Here is a 16284-nt window from a genome sequence, read left to right as displayed (position 1 = left end):
GCCACCCAACCACCATCCACCCCCACCCCCTACAAAATATATAAACTATATAACTTTAATGCATACTCTTTTAAATGGCTTACATAGTTTGCAATACCTGAATGGTGCTAAAAAAAATAATAATAATAAAACCCAAAGCAAGACAGTCTTAATATTTCTGAACTGTTGTAGTTCATGGCATTTTTATTCTTTGTAATGTTCTTTGACACTGCTCTCAGTCTGGCCAGTCATTGCCATGTAGTATTCCCACCAGACCTTAAACACAAAGCCTCTCATCCCCAGAGAAGTGATAGGTGAAAAGGTATGGTGCATCAAGGTGCCAGGATCTGATAGGTCGATAGACACAGGTAAGACGTCACGTGATGTGGAAAGCCACATCTGATCGCCAGGTTCATAGATGGGTGTCTCCCCATGATGTCTGGCTGTGAAGTTCTTAGTGCTCTGGGCAGGTTGTTATAGGTGCTGGTGAGCCTGCTCCCACAATTGTTCTCTTTGCTGGAGCCAATTGTCCACTGTGGGTGAGTCAGTGGGGTTTAGAATCCTTGAGAAAATGGCAACTGGTTTCCTAGGATGCTTTGAAGTGAGTTTGGTTGCTGTTTCTGAGGGAGTTCTGCACAATTTCCTGATTTACTCTCTATACTTGGCCATTGGCTTGGGGATTATAACTCGAAGTCTGCCATACAGAGACCCACAGTTTTTCTATGAAACCTTGCCAGACTCCCAGCATGACCTGGGCTCCCTGGTCATTCATGATGTCCTCTGGAATGTTAAAGTACCTGGCAATGTGGTTGAATATAAGTTCTGCCATTTTGAAGGGATTTGGAAAATCAGTCAATAATTACCAGAATAACTGTGTCTTGCTTGGATGGGGTAGATCAGTGATGAAATCAATAGGTAAATGAGACCATGGTCATTGAGGCTTTGGTAGTGGCATGAGCTTGCCAACCAGGAGGGTATGAGGTACTTTGGCCTGGGCACAAACTGAACAGGATGTCTTGCAGCATGTTTAGTGACCAGTACATCCCTTGGAGCAGTTGCCACTTTCTGTGAGTGCCTGGGTGTCCTGTGGTGGGCGAGGTATGGGCCCAGTTCATTCACAGTGACTTGTATGAGAGACATCTATGGCTAATAATAACTCACATAAAACATTATGTTATTTAACAAACAAAAAAGTAGAATCACTAATGCACAGCACAATCATAGTGCATTATCACATACACCAGGCTTTATTTGTAAATTGTATCTCAATAAAACTAGGGTGGAATATGTTAAGGAAACACTAATCTGATATCTATTAAGATCAATGAATCTCCTGACTACAGTAGTGTTTAATAATAGAAAATTAGTATATGCAGAAGTCCCTTGTATTTTAAGGCATTTCAGCTCAGTGCAGTAAGGAAAGAGACTGCTAAGCCACGCTCAAGTTTACATTTATACTATATCTATAATGTATGTAATATAAAATACAATTTGTGACAAATACAATGAAGTGTTGACATTAATTTTTTCAAGTATCCAAAATGTATGGCTGAGGCAAAACATGGGATATTTGGCTTCCTTTGGCATTAGCAGAGCCTCACTGGACTCATATGTGTGATCATAGTGTGTTTTCACTTACACTTCATTTTCCACCTCATTCTCAGCTCCAAACATACTTAGGCAACACACACACACACACACACACACACACACACACACTCATATATATATATGTGTGTGTGTGTGTGTGTGTGTGTGTGTGTGTGTGTGTGTGTGCACACAGTCACACAATGTTTGTAAATTTTTGTAATTTTGCCTCTGTACGCCCCACAATGGAAATGAAAGCAATCAGACTTTGAAATGAAGCAATCAAAATGTGATTGGTGTCAAGAGGTTTATCAAAAGTATTGCATTAATCGTTTAGGAATTAGAATCCCATTTTCACAGCCTCAAAGGTAATTGGACAATTGACTGATAAGCAGTTTCCTGGACAGGTGTAGCCTATTTCCTTGTTATATCATGACAAATTAAGGAGATAAAAGACCTTTAGTTGCTTCCAAGCACTGAATTTGCATTTAGTAGCTGTTCATGGGAACTCTCAATATACGGTCCAAAGAGGTGTCACTGCAAGTGATGCAACATAATGGTTTTTTTTGGAGAGAGAGAGAGAGAGAGGGGGGGGGGGGGAGAGAGAGAGAGAGAGGGGGGGGGGGGAGAGGGAGAGAGAGGGAGAGGGGGTGATGTAGGGAAAGACTCTAGGACAGTTAAAATTTGTCTACTCTTAGAATGGAGGCAGGTTCATAGTCTCTGCAATAAATTGTGGAAATGCACACAGAGACTGGTAAGCATTTCTTATTCCTTTTACAACATTGTCTCATCCTCTTAAGGGTTGTAGGATGTAAATAGAGTGACTAAAAATATAGGACCAGGGATAGGATGCATTGAATCTGTATAGTGCGTTTAGTAGGGAAATGAATACATTTAGCCTAAGTGCTATAGTATATTTTGAATGAATAAAATATGAAGTACTGATAATAAGACCTATTGAATCTGTGTGTTATGTTCCAAAGAAAAGATAGAGGCTGTACGATCCCTTTGTAGGTCAATATTTTTGGTTTTTATGGGTGTGTAGGTAGGTGAGTTTTTACATGTTTTCCTGTGTTTTTGAAGGTTCACTGTATAATTTTGCATGTATTTTATTGGTGTTCTTGAAAGCATTTTGAAGTTGGTCTGTGTTAAGGAATGTTACGGAGTGTGTAGTAGTCAGATGGTTTCACAGTATGTGCTTGCTGGGTGTCCGCATGTTTGTGCGCATATGTCCTTGATTTTCTATGCCAAAGCATGATATCATCATCTTGCACCCTCTGTAGTGGTTTTTTCCATTCTGGTGTGTGCCAGGTTATTCTATGTTTGTCTAGTGTCTTTTTTGCTTTGAAATAACCAGGATCACATGATATTAAGAACATGATAAACTGGATTCAAGTTAATTGAGTTCAAGTCAGGATTATGAAATCAGTAGCAAATGTATATTTGTCTCTTCCTCTCTCTTCTCATTTCAGAACAAACTCTGTTCCAAGCTTCACAGGTCCACCACATCTCCTGTTTCAAGCCTGATCGATCTGCTTTCATGTAGACTTTGCTGTTGGTCTGATATGCCTGATGGAAAGTCTCTAAAATAGGAGCAAAAGAACAATGGCAGGGAGCCTTACAATGAATAATATATAGATAAAATAAAATCATTAGCTAGATAGAACTGGATTTATCCAATTTGAGGTTCAAGCAGAGACTATAAACTGTAGCTTCACAGCTCTGACAAGCATAATATGTTTACAAATTTCTGACTATTCCTGTATTTCACATAATTATCTACAATCACCATCAAAGAAAGCAAAAAAGTCAAATACATAATTTGAAGCATAAGAAGATGGATGGTCCAGCATTAGGCCACCTCGTTCTCTCTCTCTCTGGGATCTTCCTTCTATGTCCATTGTTGGTGAAAACTCAGAATGACACAGAGCCCATTGTACTAGAGGGGAAGTGTTTGGTAGTGTGTGACTCCACTCCAACTACAGAACCAGGAGGTAATGCACTGGGAATGTCAGTTCGCTCCGGTTCAGGACGCGTTGCCTTTTCTGCCATCCGCAACAATAACCATGAACCATCAGAGATGAGCAACCGGACAATGACTATTTATTTTGATCAGGTCAGTATTTTCAGTTCAGTTAATTTCAATTTTATATATATATATATATATATATACACACACACACACACACACACAACACTTTCAACAAAGGAGATTAGGACTCATTCATCATTTTTTAGTACAGTTGTATGTAAATGCTGGTATAAGCCAAACCGTACAAAGAATTTCCATCAGATTTACAAAAGTTTCAGTAATAATGATTTTCTTCATACTCATGTGCATATGTTAACGTTAACTTTTTTCCCACAAAATTATGGCATTTTCATGAATACTACATTTGGTACAAATGATTTATGAATAAAACTTTTCACCCCCAGTTTGAAAAATGAGCTACAATGTCACAAAGCAGCTTTAGATATCTGGATATACACTCTATGATCAAAAGTATGTGAACTCCTGACCATAACACCCATATGAGGATCTTCTACAAACTGAGCCATAAACTTGGAAACATACAATTGTCTAGATCAGCAGTTCTTAACCTTTTTGCGGGTGTGACCCACTTTTAAGAATAGCAATGTTTTCCACTACCCCCTTGCTACCGCTTTGCGACCCCCAGGTTATGAACTGTTGGTCTAGATTGTCTTTGTATGCTTTGGCATTAAGATTTCCCTTTACTGGAACTAAGTGGCCTAGACCAAAAATGTTTCAGCATGACAATGCTACTGTGCACAAAGTGAGGTCCATATAGCATCGGTTACCCTGACCTCAACCCCAATGTACACATTTGGAAAAGATTTGAACACCAGCTTCATGCCAGGCCTTCTCGTCCAACATCAGTAACTGAGCTCACTAAGACACTTGTGGCTGAATGGGAAATCCCCACAGCCATGCTCCAAAATCTAGTGGAAAGACTTCCCAAAACAGCACATGTTACTATAACAGCAAAAGGAGAATAAATCTATAATGGAAGGTTCAACAAGCACATTTGGGTGTATTTGGTCAGGTGTCCACATACTTTTGGCAATGTAGTGTACATTTAGATCCCAAATGAGCAAAGGCAACAGTGGCAAGGAAAATCTCCCTGAGATAACATAAGAAAGAAATGATGGCAAAAAAATGAATTAATTAAGAATAAGACAGATGGGTGGATGGATGGACACAGTGGATAGAAATAATAGAGTAATTGCATGAACTTAGTTAAGCAAATTTGAAGAAAAGGGACTAAATAATTTCATGGAGATTGAAAGGGTGAATGAAGGAACAAAGCAGATTTGTTTGTAGGTTCTCTAAATATTCTTACTGTATACTCCCTGTTTTAAATGTAAGGTCTTGGTAAATATTGGCAGCCATTTTGACCCTGCACGGAGCATCTTCCTGGCACCTAGAAAAGGGGTGTACAGCTTCAGCTTCCATGTCGTCAAAGTTTACAATAGACAGACGATACAGGTAAACCATAACACCACATTTATTGAATATCACCCTAAGATGTAACAAGTGTAAAAAAAAAAATCATATTAGTTCTGGGATACATCCAATTACATTCAGAATGCTTAAAAACTGCATTAAGCTCTAAAAAAAATCTAGAATTTTTTTTTATTGTTGTTGTTTCCCATTGGGGATCTCTTCAAGGTTCTAAGAGAACCCTACAGCAGAGTGTTTTCCTGTGAAAGAGGGTTATATGTCAAATCCTGTTTGTAAGCTATGAGTCATTAACTTTCCAAGAATCTCTTAAGGAAAGCTTTTTATCTTGTTGAATTCCTCAGTACACGTCCACTTTACACCATAGTCTCTGCAGCGAGTCTCCACTAACAACTATAACTAGTGTCACATCATAGATTTTAGATTCAATCCTCTTCTTTTTCATCATAGTCACCATTATTCATAGTTGACACTAATTCAGAAAGTACACACCCTATTCTCATCTCCCTCTACCTATCTCTCCCCTCAGGTAAGCTTGGTGTTGAATGGTTGGCCAGTGATTTCAGCCTTTGCAGGGGACCAGGATGTGACACGTGAAGCGGCAACCAATGCAGGGCTGATTACCATGGAGAGAGGAGACAAGGCCTACCTCAAACTTGAGCGAGGAAACCTAATGGGTGGCTGGAAGTATTCAACCTTTTCTGGGTTTCTTGTTTTCCCTTTATAGAAGGCATCATTTTTCAGAACTGTTCATATACCCTAATTTCATTCTTTTTTTTCTGTTTTGAGCTATTTATCATCATTATATTCCTATGATTTGCATTAGCTACATGAATGACATCTGAAACAGATCAGATGAAGACACTGGAACAAATGTGCGACATCCTGATGTGGGAATTTTATTAAGATCAAAGTGCAAACGGTTACAGATGGATACATGGCCACATACTCATTTCTATTTATTATCACCAGTGCCATCTGTTAATGTGGCAAAACAGGTCAGCAGAGAGCCAAATAAAAGACTGGTCACTTTGCCAGGAAACTGCAGGTCCCAGTGTAAACCTTGGCTGTGATCATAAATTAGAAGCATGGTATTTGTACTGGCTGTGTATTTTGTTTATTTATTTATTTTTTAGCAAATTAGGAGTAGTGTCACATTTCACAAAAGCTAAATGGAATGCTTAGATATGTATATATGTAGAGTATTGGATGTCATCTTAGGATGTCCTGTTCTATAATAAAAATGCTCTTTAGAACATTTTGATTTGCATGGTGTCATGCATTTGTAAGCATCAGTATTAATTATAGACTTACAGACAGTACTTACAGATGTTCCTGTCTGCATAATCAGGAAGAGCCCCCTCCCTAGCACTCCAGTTTGGGATATTGAGTATCATGCAGGGATGATGCTGATCTTGCGGTTCCACATACATGAAATTCCGGTGACAGATGGAGGAGTTGGCAGATAGTTACTTGGGAGTTGCCAGAAACCTGCTGATTACACCATGCATGCTGTCATTGTTTATTAGTATCATAGTTCTTGTCTCTATGGGAGATTTGTATTAACTCGGACACTTTTCATATATTTATATACTTATACCACAGCACTGTTGAATTCTCAAATCACGTGGCATGCATTCATTTTCTATAACAGCAACTTTGACAGTGGTTCTGGCTGTAACGTAAATGATAGGTTTATATTAATGTGCTTGTTCTAATACTTGATCATTTGTATAGTAACAGTTCATTGACAGGGATTTGTATGGCAGGTGCTCCACATAATTGTAGGACCTCAGAGAGAACCAAGCAACTCCAAATCTGTGAGACAGAGCAATAAACAGGATTCTATGAGAGGCCCTGGATCCACACCGAGGGACCATTTAGGCAATAAAACCAGAGATCCTGTCGAGATAGCACCACAAAGTCTAACTTAAAGATAAAGCTATGCAGATTTGGAGTAGATCACCCAGTCAAGACTCCCCTGGCCCTCCGTTGGTGCAAACCAGCTTGACGAATGAGGATCATGAGGCTGTTCTTCATTTGAGAAAAGACATTATCACATTAAATGTGGGTGAATTCGTTAAGGGGGAGACCTACTGTAGAGCAGATTCCCCTTCGAATGAGATCTTTGAACTCCCCCATGGAAATAGGACAAATACACTCTTCATCTGACTCACCAAAGTGCACAGAGACTAGTTTTCCATATCAAAGAGTATCAGATAACTATACAATGTCTCTTAATAATCTTATTATGACTTGTAATGACTTGATATGATGCAAGACTCCACCCGGTTCACTCATGTGTTTGTGTGTGTGTGTGCGCCCATGTTTTGTATGTGCTAGTTTAGTGTCTATGTAATATTCAAGTCTCATCTGTCTTTACGACTCGTCTTCTGACTGGACAATTAAGTTGATCAGTCATAAAAACCTTAATTTTGTTAGAATTCCCTAGAAATTCCCTTACTATACCCCTTTGAGCTAAGCTTACAGGTTTCCCTTACATATTATAATACTTAAAACTCTAAAAAGTATTTTAGAACAAAAGTTTGGGCTTTCTCATTTCTTGGTAACATGACAAGCAGCATTATTTATGCCTTATTAATTTAAGCTATAGCTGCTATAATGTAGGTCATAATGAGAACTTGTTTTATGAACACTTCATAACATTAATGTAACTATAAACACTTTAAATTTCATTCATTCAAACATTCATTAAGAAACTCAAAATTCACTGTGGTATAAGAGGAACAACATACTTCAGGCCATTCTGTTACAAGAAAACGTTCAACTTAGGGGTGTTAATGGTGGTATCACACCACCCTGGCATGGATTATTTTCCTATAACAAGACCCATTGTGTGTTACTCCACACATACGACATGGCTTGATACAAATTGTGTCTTTGCCACAAAGAGATGAGAGGTGGGAACAGGTATTAGATTTTAGTATATTCTGATGAGATTGTGAATCTCTGAAACATACAAAAGCAGCAAATTTACAGTAACATAGCAGCAGTATCATAGTACAATAAAACAGTTAAGTCAGGGTTGCAGTGGATCCAAAACTTATCCCAAGGCAAGGCAAGCCATACCACATATATACACTAAGGAGACATTTAAATCATAAAAATATTATGGAGAACAAAACAAGGAACCTACTACAACATGCATTTTTATATCAGACAAACCACACAGACCAAAGGATTCTGAGTAAAAAGAAAACGAGTTAAAGAACAAGTAATAGGCGGAAAGTAGAAAATAGAATTTGAGAATATTTGATATTGTCTTCTGACCCAAGGAATTGCTAGATTCTATTGATTCTATTGGATGAGAACGTCAAAAAAACAACCCAAAAGAAAATCTTAGGATTTGATATTGGGGGGGTTCTGCTGACGTTTGGAAGGCTGACGTGTGCCTGAGGGTGCTGTTGGGTGTCTCTGCCGCTGTCTTGTTCCTTGCATATTCACGTTCATGTAGTTATTGTTGCCAATTTGTACTCCTTTGACATTGGATAAGCAGATGCTCACAGTGCCTGGGAGGAAGGAAGGAGAAGTAAAAGGAAGTAAATATCTGACTTACTGTATTCGGTTCCTCATTATGTCTAGAAAAAACAGTTATTGTGACACTCCAGAAGTAACACTTACTTGGAACTGAATTTTGCCTCTGGCAATAGAGAAAAAAAGGTTTTATGTTACCAATGTGTACTATTTGTATGATAGCAAGAGTAAATAAATAAATAAACACCATATGTAAATAAGATTTCTTTACAAACCAATGTATTTAGGGGCCTACAGTTGATGGGTGGAGCACTTGTAGCTGGCTTACAATACATTCCTGGTAAGATTGGAGAACGTGACTGAGCAAATGTCCCTGCCCATGAAGAAAAAAACAAAAGTAGTAGTAGAATATAAGTCTAGTAGTAGTAGTAGTAGTAGTAGTAGATTAAAAAGACTCAGTCAGACTACACTAAAATCCCAGACAGCACACATGTTTGGGCCAGATAACTATAGGAGTCATGAATTAGTACTGGCAATAACATCCATGATGCAGACTTGCATGAAGTTCAGGCCATTTATTAAATAACCTATTAGCCTATTATACTAGCTTTAATTTCACAGCTTCAATTCTGCCATCCACCAGATGCAAGTTATCCACTGTGAAGTAGCATCCTATATGTACAAACATTCTGATTATGTCTATAGAGGCGGTTAAAAAAAACAACAACAACAAACTTCATCAACCGGTAAAACAGTTATAAACCAGAATTATTATTTATTATTATTGTTGTTGTTGTTTTGTTGTTGTTATTATTACTATTTTTACTGTTGTTGTTATTAATTATTATTATTACTATTATTATTATTATTATTATTATTATTATCTCACTGACTGGGATTTGAACCACTTCTGAACTGAGCGTGTGCCACATTTGGCCCTTTACCGTCTTAGGCCAGACATAACAATACCATTTGTTATACTTCTGTTTTGGCACAGATCCATAATAAATGGATTAGGTCTCGTATTGGGCCATTGTGCACTAAGAACCAGGGCCAGCTCTGCTATGCAAATCCAGAGAGGATGCAGCCCTATTTAAGTGCAATGCACAGTTGTTGTCTGCAATTAGTAATTTGGTTCACATACCTGCTCCGCTGGCTGTAGGGATAGGACCCATTTCCTAAAACAGTTTTAATTCAGCACATACATTCATTAAAAAGGGTTTGTCTAAAGACATTATTTATACTTAAGAATTTTGTTAACATTACACAACACACATAATGCTCTTCTGAAGTTGTTTAGAAAGGAATACCTGTGTGGGTATATGAGTCTTCACAATAGGATCAGTGTGTTCTTTTAGTCCTACAGGAAGGAGACAAAATATATATATTTAAATACTGTATAATAATTTTAACTAATGAATTAAGGTTAGAATTATGAAATGGGGGTTTTGAGCAAAAACATCTAGAGACAAATCCATACTTAAAAACAATTCAGAGTTTTACTCATCAAATGAAATATGATATGGATGAAGATAGCCAATTGATAATTATCTAACTTATGATGGCTTTAAAGAATTGCATTGCATGCTACAAATTGTCGATCAAATACAGTACAGTAAATGCTGTGCACATGGACAGATGAATGTATAGAATAAGGTGTACCATTCTCTGTTTGAGGGTGGGTGCAGAGTGATGCAAAACTTGAACTGTTTTTGTCTTTATTTTCCTATAGGGAATAAATCAGACAAATAGTATATAGTGTCTAAGCTGGAATATCTATTATACTTTACCTTATAAACATGAAGAAGAAATGCAATATACAATAAAATAAACAATATGAAGTTAATTATTTAATTTCATGTTGGTGGTGAATAAGAGTCTTGTGATATAATGATTTAACTGAATTGCAAAGTTTTGTACCAGCTGTTTCAGGACGGAGTGGACAGCATCAGGCACATGTTGTTTGTGCAGCTCGTACACATTCTTTGTGACCTCAATGCAGTCTGAAAAATAATATGGAATGAATAAATGAAAAACAAAATTGGATGAAAATGCATATTAAGTAAGCTGTAAAATAAAGAATGATATATCAGTATTATTAAATGTTAGATGCATGAATGTGGATACATTCTACACGATTAAAATCATGATGCAGACGCACACTCTGATTAATGCTGTGAATTTCTACACCCAAAGAAACAGGGAAAACTAAAGACATTTACATTTATGGGATTGGGCAGACATCGTTATCCAGCGCAACTTACAGAAGTGCTTTGACGTCTCTATCAAAAAATACATCCTGACACTAGGCATGACACTTCACTAGGTCATGGACTAAGAATACCATCAGTCAAAAAGCTATGTTTGGGAGGTAATATAGTATGAAAGAAAAACTTGCGAAACATTATGCATATCAGTATCAGCCTTTTGCTTGACAATGGTTAGATGTGATTGTTAAACCTTGTTGTCCTGAATTCAGTGGAAAATTTTCATTCACTGATTACATTTGCTGTGTCCATGTAAATATTCACACTATAACATTGAGAAACTGACTTTAGGCCCTCTAATACAAAAAGATGATAGGGTTGGAACTCATGTGGTGTACACTAAGGCATAGAGCTCACCCATGAATGAGGGTCTTTTTTCTGGATCAGAATCCCAACAGCGCTTCATCAGATCAATCAGGTCACCGAGTCCATCTGCCTGGCTGCTGTCTAGAGATGTCAGATCAGGTCTGTCACCTTCACGGACACGAAACCGCACCAAACTAGAGAACTTAACTGGCAGAGAAAAGAGAGAGAGAGAGAGAGAGAGTGAGGCAGCAAGAATCTATGAAAGCAAATAAAGTCCTATATTAGACTGTGTTTGTAAATGATTTACAGTTAGAGAAACCACTGGATACTCACCGATGTATGGCTGCTTTCCAGTGATAACTGACCACAACAGTATGCCGTAGCTAAGACAATATTTGGAAACAAACCAATGTCATTAAATGCATTGAACACATAACGCTCTCATGGTTAGTCCCAAAGCTTTTACTGAACATTCAGTTTACCTGTAAACATCAGAGGAAAAGGTAGGGACATATTGAGAGGACCGAAATGCTTCCGGGGGCATGTAGCTTGTGGTCCCAGCTACTGCCTCATCTTCCTCTTCAATCACTTTGGAAGTACTTTTAGCTATTTTGGATAGACCAAAATCTGTGAGCTGGAGTGAACAAGACAGATAAACAGAGGGACTACTCAGAGATGTCAGACTCATTTTAGTTCTTTAACCATTTGGTCACTAGCCATCAAAAAAAAACGTTTTCATCATTTCTCTGACCTTGGCATTGAGACTGTCATCCAATAGCACATTGCTGGGTTTCAGGTCCAAGTGCAGAAGAGGTGGTTCCAACTGGTGGAGGAAGTTCATTCCCAGGGCAATCTGGTTAATAATGCGAAAGGTAAGAGCCCAGGGCGGGGATCCATTCAAAGCCATCTGGAGGTCTGCCAGAGATCCTCTCTCCATGTATTCCATGACTAAACCCATCTGAATGGCAGACCTGTCTCCTTGAACTTGACTTTTGTAAACACCCAGAATTCTCAACACATTGGGGTTCCCACCATGACGCATTAAGTCTGCCTCTCGGAGGAGATATGAGTTGGAGCTTGGGAGGAAAAAGAGGCAAGGGATAAAGTGCCCTGTGTGGGAATGTATCTTCAGTTACCATGTGCAATGCTCTCCACTAATATTGGCACCCTTGGTAAATATGAGCAAAGAAGGCTGTGAAAATGTGTCTTTCTTGTTTAATCTTTTTATCTTTTGTTCAAAAAATTCACAAGAATTCTCTGCTCACAGTTTTATCCAAAAAAATATATTTGTTAAATATAGGTGTGCAACAATTATTGGCACCACTATGAATTCATATGAGAAAATATATTTGAAGTATATTCCCATTGATATTTTAATTTTTTTTAGTACACCTGGGTGACTAGGAACAGGAAATTGTTCTACCATGACTTCCTGTTTCACAGGGTATAAATATGAGGTAACACATAGGCCAAATTCCCTTAGTCATTCATAACAATGGGTAAGACCAAGGAATATATCTGTGATGTGCGGCAAAATGTTGTTGTGCTTCACAAAATGAGAAGTGGCTATAATAAAATAGCACAAACATTGAAAATGTGTTTGTCGTATTTGCAATTGTTTGATATTCATGAAAGCGGAGTATTTTTGTGAATTTTTTTAACAAAAGATCAAAAGGTTAAACAATAAAGACAATTTTTCACAGCTTTCTTTGCTCATATATTGTCTTACCAAGGGTGCCAATATTAGTGGAGGGCACTGTATCTTCCGTCAGAGGTTATTTAGCAGTTTCACCTAGATATTTGTGCACTTTTGTAAGTATACTCTTACTAACTTAAACACATCCGATATGCATAGTTTTAACTCCTGTTGGAGTTGGGCATTATGTCATAGCGATATGTCATAGGTATGAGACACATACTGTATATTTACCCATCATTATCATGTAATATCTTTATGGCAACATCCATTCCCCATTTTTTATGTTTTGCCCTATGGATCTGTCCAAATCCACCAGCGCCAATCTGCTGCCAAGACTCCAGACAGTCATCATGAACGACAGGAGGGGTAGGGCAGCTGACCAGGTCCATGTATCTGTATTAATATAAAATACACTTTTAAAGCTCATTTCCAAGTTTCCGTGAAACTTTGTCGCTAGGTTTAGCAACCTTTTAGACCCTTTTAGCATTTTTATTTCCAAAAAGAGCCTAGCAAAATATCTGGTGACTTTTTGAGTAGCTGTCAGTGACTTAAAACTGCTCACCAGCTCACATCACAGCTGCTGGATATACGTTATATAAAAGTTGAAAGAGCAGGTTCAGTCGACTCTCCACCAATTCGTAAAGTCTGACTAACTTGCGCTTGGGCAAGCCAATGTTCCCAACAGCCACTAACTGATCACCATTGTTTCCCAACGACCAATTACTGTTCATCATTTTTCCCCAACGACAAATCACTGTTTACCATTTTCCCCCAATGACCAATCAGTGATCACTATTTTTTCTCAATGGACAATCACTGATCACCATTGTTCCCAACAACTAATCACTGTTTATCCTTCCCATTCACATCATAATACACCATACTTTAGTTCTTCCAAAACCATTTTCCTTCATGTCTTTTTCCTATCATACTTCTGCTTTTTCATGTCTGCTCTTCAGATAGATAGAAATTAATTTCCACAAAATGAGCATGTTTCATTTGTATACATACTATACACACAATAAAATATTCTATACTTCTTAATGGTTAGGTTCTTCTACTGTATGTTCGAAATTATCGTGTTTTGTAAATACATAAAAAGCTGGTTTGTAGTGCCATGACCAAAGACAAACACAAAGTTTTCAATTTCTATTCTGATTAAACTCTATTCTAGTCTCGTCTAATCTAGCCAATAGTATTCTATACTAATGTTCAACAAAATTTCATAACTCAGAATTTATGACCACCAACTGGGGAAAAATCCTACTCGGAAAACCAGGAAGGTCTCAACCGCAAATTCAACATATGACGTCATGTCAACATGGCCGCTTACGCTGTCAACAGTACTTTAATTGAGAAACTCTCCCTTCTGCTTGTAAGGACAGGTTTTCATTTATTGATATGCAAATAATCAAGACGATGCGACCATTATGGAAATTAACCCGTAACGTTATTCGGCGACTTCTTCGGCATATATTATACCAGCAACTTTTTTCTTCATGCATTATATACTTTCCCCTGAAAAGAGTTGGCACTGATTTCAACCCCAGAAGTTACTCTGTTATTATGATCAGCTGTTCAAGTCAACAATTAGTTATATATAGTTAAATAACTTACCCTACGTCAGGTTGGTGAGATTTAAACTTAAACTGTCGATCGAAATACTCAGTCAAGCTGTTTGTAGAGACTCAGAGTACATGAGTTCATTGCGAAGCGGCTGCTGAAGTGTGACATACTGAAATGGCGACCCTAAGCAAAACAAACCGACCTTATATGTGCCTTTCTTTCACTTCCTCATAGGAAGAGAAGGAAGAAAAGGTGCAATGCAACAGTCTGTCTTCAGAGGGCTGTATAACACGTCTGCTCTACCTCCTGCCTGCCTGCGGGTCTATATGAACACAATATCTTTTATATGAATTACAATGTTTCCTAGTGTTCACAATAAACACAGGGGAGTTGTTACAAAGTTGTATTGTTATTTGCAAAACAGAAACGCTCGCCATGTCAGCCGAATAAGAAAATAACAAGTCTTGATCCTTAAAACTTGTAGTTTTAGGACGTTAACGCGTTATCTTTCAAACACATGTATTCCGCACATCATGCCGTTTCTGCTAACCTTACACGGAAATTTTGTGTTGACGTCAGTGGAATTTCCCACATGAAGTATCTACAATATATGCGCAGTAGATTTACAACACGACATATGCTTTCTCACTGAAGACGTTATCGTCCTTGTAATCGTCGTGTAGTTACATCTTGGGCCAACTGTAAGAGTCTCAAAATATCAACGGTAGCTTCATGAAGACATCACTCGGGTTACTTCATGTTACTGATAGGAAGTTCGGGTCTTTTTAGTGAGCCAGTTCATGTGGCTCAGTTCAGCAATAAGAGTCGGTTCTTTCGGCTCCCAAACGACTCTTCATTTAGTACAACTTCTGGCTTTTATAATTCAGCCAAATGTATCAATATTTTTGACCTATGATTAGTAGTGATTGGAAGTTCGGATCATTTTACTGACACGGATCTTTGAATCTTGTTCAGCAAAATGAACGAATCGTTTTTCGAGTCATTTCGTTCATTTCATCAGAATATAATTAAAATGTTACATGTTACATTCCCCAACACATCTAGTACTTAATAAACTATGTATTAAAAATAATAATAATAATAATAATAATAATAATAATAATAATAATAATAAACTATAGACTAATGCAGCCAAGGTTGAATTATGAGAAACAGAAATGATTAATTCATATTTTAGCATTAGGTCTTCAGGCTATGCAGTGTGTTAGTTCAGGGGTTCCCAAACTTTTCCAGGGCAAGGCCCCCCAAATGGCATTAACATTTGACCAAGGCCCCCCTTTGCAAGATATCTTTAACAAACACATTAAAAATACAGACTTCTGAATATATCCCCCTTTTTTAATTAATAATTACCTCTTTCATCTTAACATTACATTACATTTGGAAATGATTGTGTGTGTGTGTGTGTTTGTGGTTGTCTGAGAGTGAGAATCATGTATTTATTTATTTTTCACACCAAATTGTTGAGGTCCCCGGGCGCCCCCTGGCGGCCCCCACTTTGAAAACCACTGTATTAGTTCACCTCACCTCCCGATCCGAGTCGTTCTTTTTTTCTTTTTTTGGCACGTCACATTTGTCACATTTGTCACATTTGCCAGAAGAATGAGGGATCATCAGGGGATGCTGATCACAGACTACTACCACACGATCCTGCAATAGGTCTATCTGAGTTCCCAACAGATCGCTCTAACTGCAATAGCTAATCAACTCTGGAAATGCCATAGGGATGTTTAAAAACAGATAAGAAAATTCCTAAAAAGCACAAGGTGTTAAAACAACAAGGGTTTGAAATGCTTGCTTATTTTAAACCCGTATCTTTAAAACACAGTTATTTAAATGTCACTGAGGCCTAATGAAAGGATATTGTGGGTTAGCCTAACATC

General features: G+C 37.8%; 2 protein-coding genes across 5 annotated transcripts; one reads left to right on the top strand and one right to left on the bottom strand.

The window, feature by feature from the left end:
• Nucleotides 1-2214: 2214 nt before the first annotated feature.
• si:dkeyp-74b6.2 (cerebellin-1) lies at nucleotides 2215-6564 on the top strand. Of its 3 annotated transcripts, none has more exons than XM_053619448.1 (4): nucleotides 2215-2320; nucleotides 3039-3682; nucleotides 4955-5074; nucleotides 5577-6564. In XM_053619448.1, exons 2-4 carry the CDS (start codon nucleotides 3404-3406, stop codon nucleotides 5772-5774), a joined length of 597 nt encoding a protein of 198 aa, XP_053475423.1. In that variant the 5' UTR covers nucleotides 2215-2320; nucleotides 3039-3403; the 3' UTR covers nucleotides 5775-6564. The 3 variants fall into 3 exon arrangements, with proteins under 3 accessions (XP_053475423.1, XP_053475425.1, XP_053475424.1); XM_053619450.1 differs by lacking the exon at nucleotides 2215-2320 and adding an exon at nucleotides 2359-2611; XM_053619449.1 differs by lacking the exon at nucleotides 2215-2320 and having other exon boundaries at nucleotides 2915-3682.
• Nucleotides 6565-7973: 1409 nt separating this feature from the next.
• ripk3 (receptor-interacting serine-threonine kinase 3) lies at nucleotides 7974-14670 on the bottom strand. Of its 2 annotated transcripts, none has more exons than XM_053619446.1 (13): nucleotides 14432-14670; nucleotides 13046-13207; nucleotides 11867-12191; nucleotides 11598-11749; nucleotides 11449-11498; nucleotides 11167-11322; nucleotides 10463-10545; nucleotides 10205-10268; nucleotides 9853-9902; nucleotides 9687-9720; nucleotides 8818-8915; nucleotides 8690-8708; nucleotides 7974-8577 (listed from the first exon to the last, which is right to left on the bottom strand). In XM_053619446.1, the coding sequence occupies exons 2-13, from the start codon at nucleotides 13201-13203 to the stop codon at nucleotides 8408-8410; spliced, it is 1359 nt and encodes a 452-aa protein (XP_053475421.1). In that variant the 5' UTR covers nucleotides 13204-13207; nucleotides 14432-14670; the 3' UTR covers nucleotides 7974-8407. The 2 variants fall into 2 exon arrangements, with proteins under 2 accessions (XP_053475421.1, XP_053475422.1); XM_053619447.1 differs by having other exon boundaries at nucleotides 8818-8879.
• Nucleotides 14671-16284: the final 1614 nt, after the last annotated feature.

Source organism: Ictalurus furcatus, chromosome 29 (genome assembly GCF_023375685.1).
Source record: "Ictalurus furcatus strain D&B chromosome 29, Billie_1.0, whole genome shotgun sequence".
Classification (NCBI taxonomy): Eukaryota; Metazoa; Chordata; class Actinopteri; order Siluriformes; family Ictaluridae; genus Ictalurus; species Ictalurus furcatus.
This window is presented reverse-complemented; position numbering and strand designations above follow the sequence as displayed.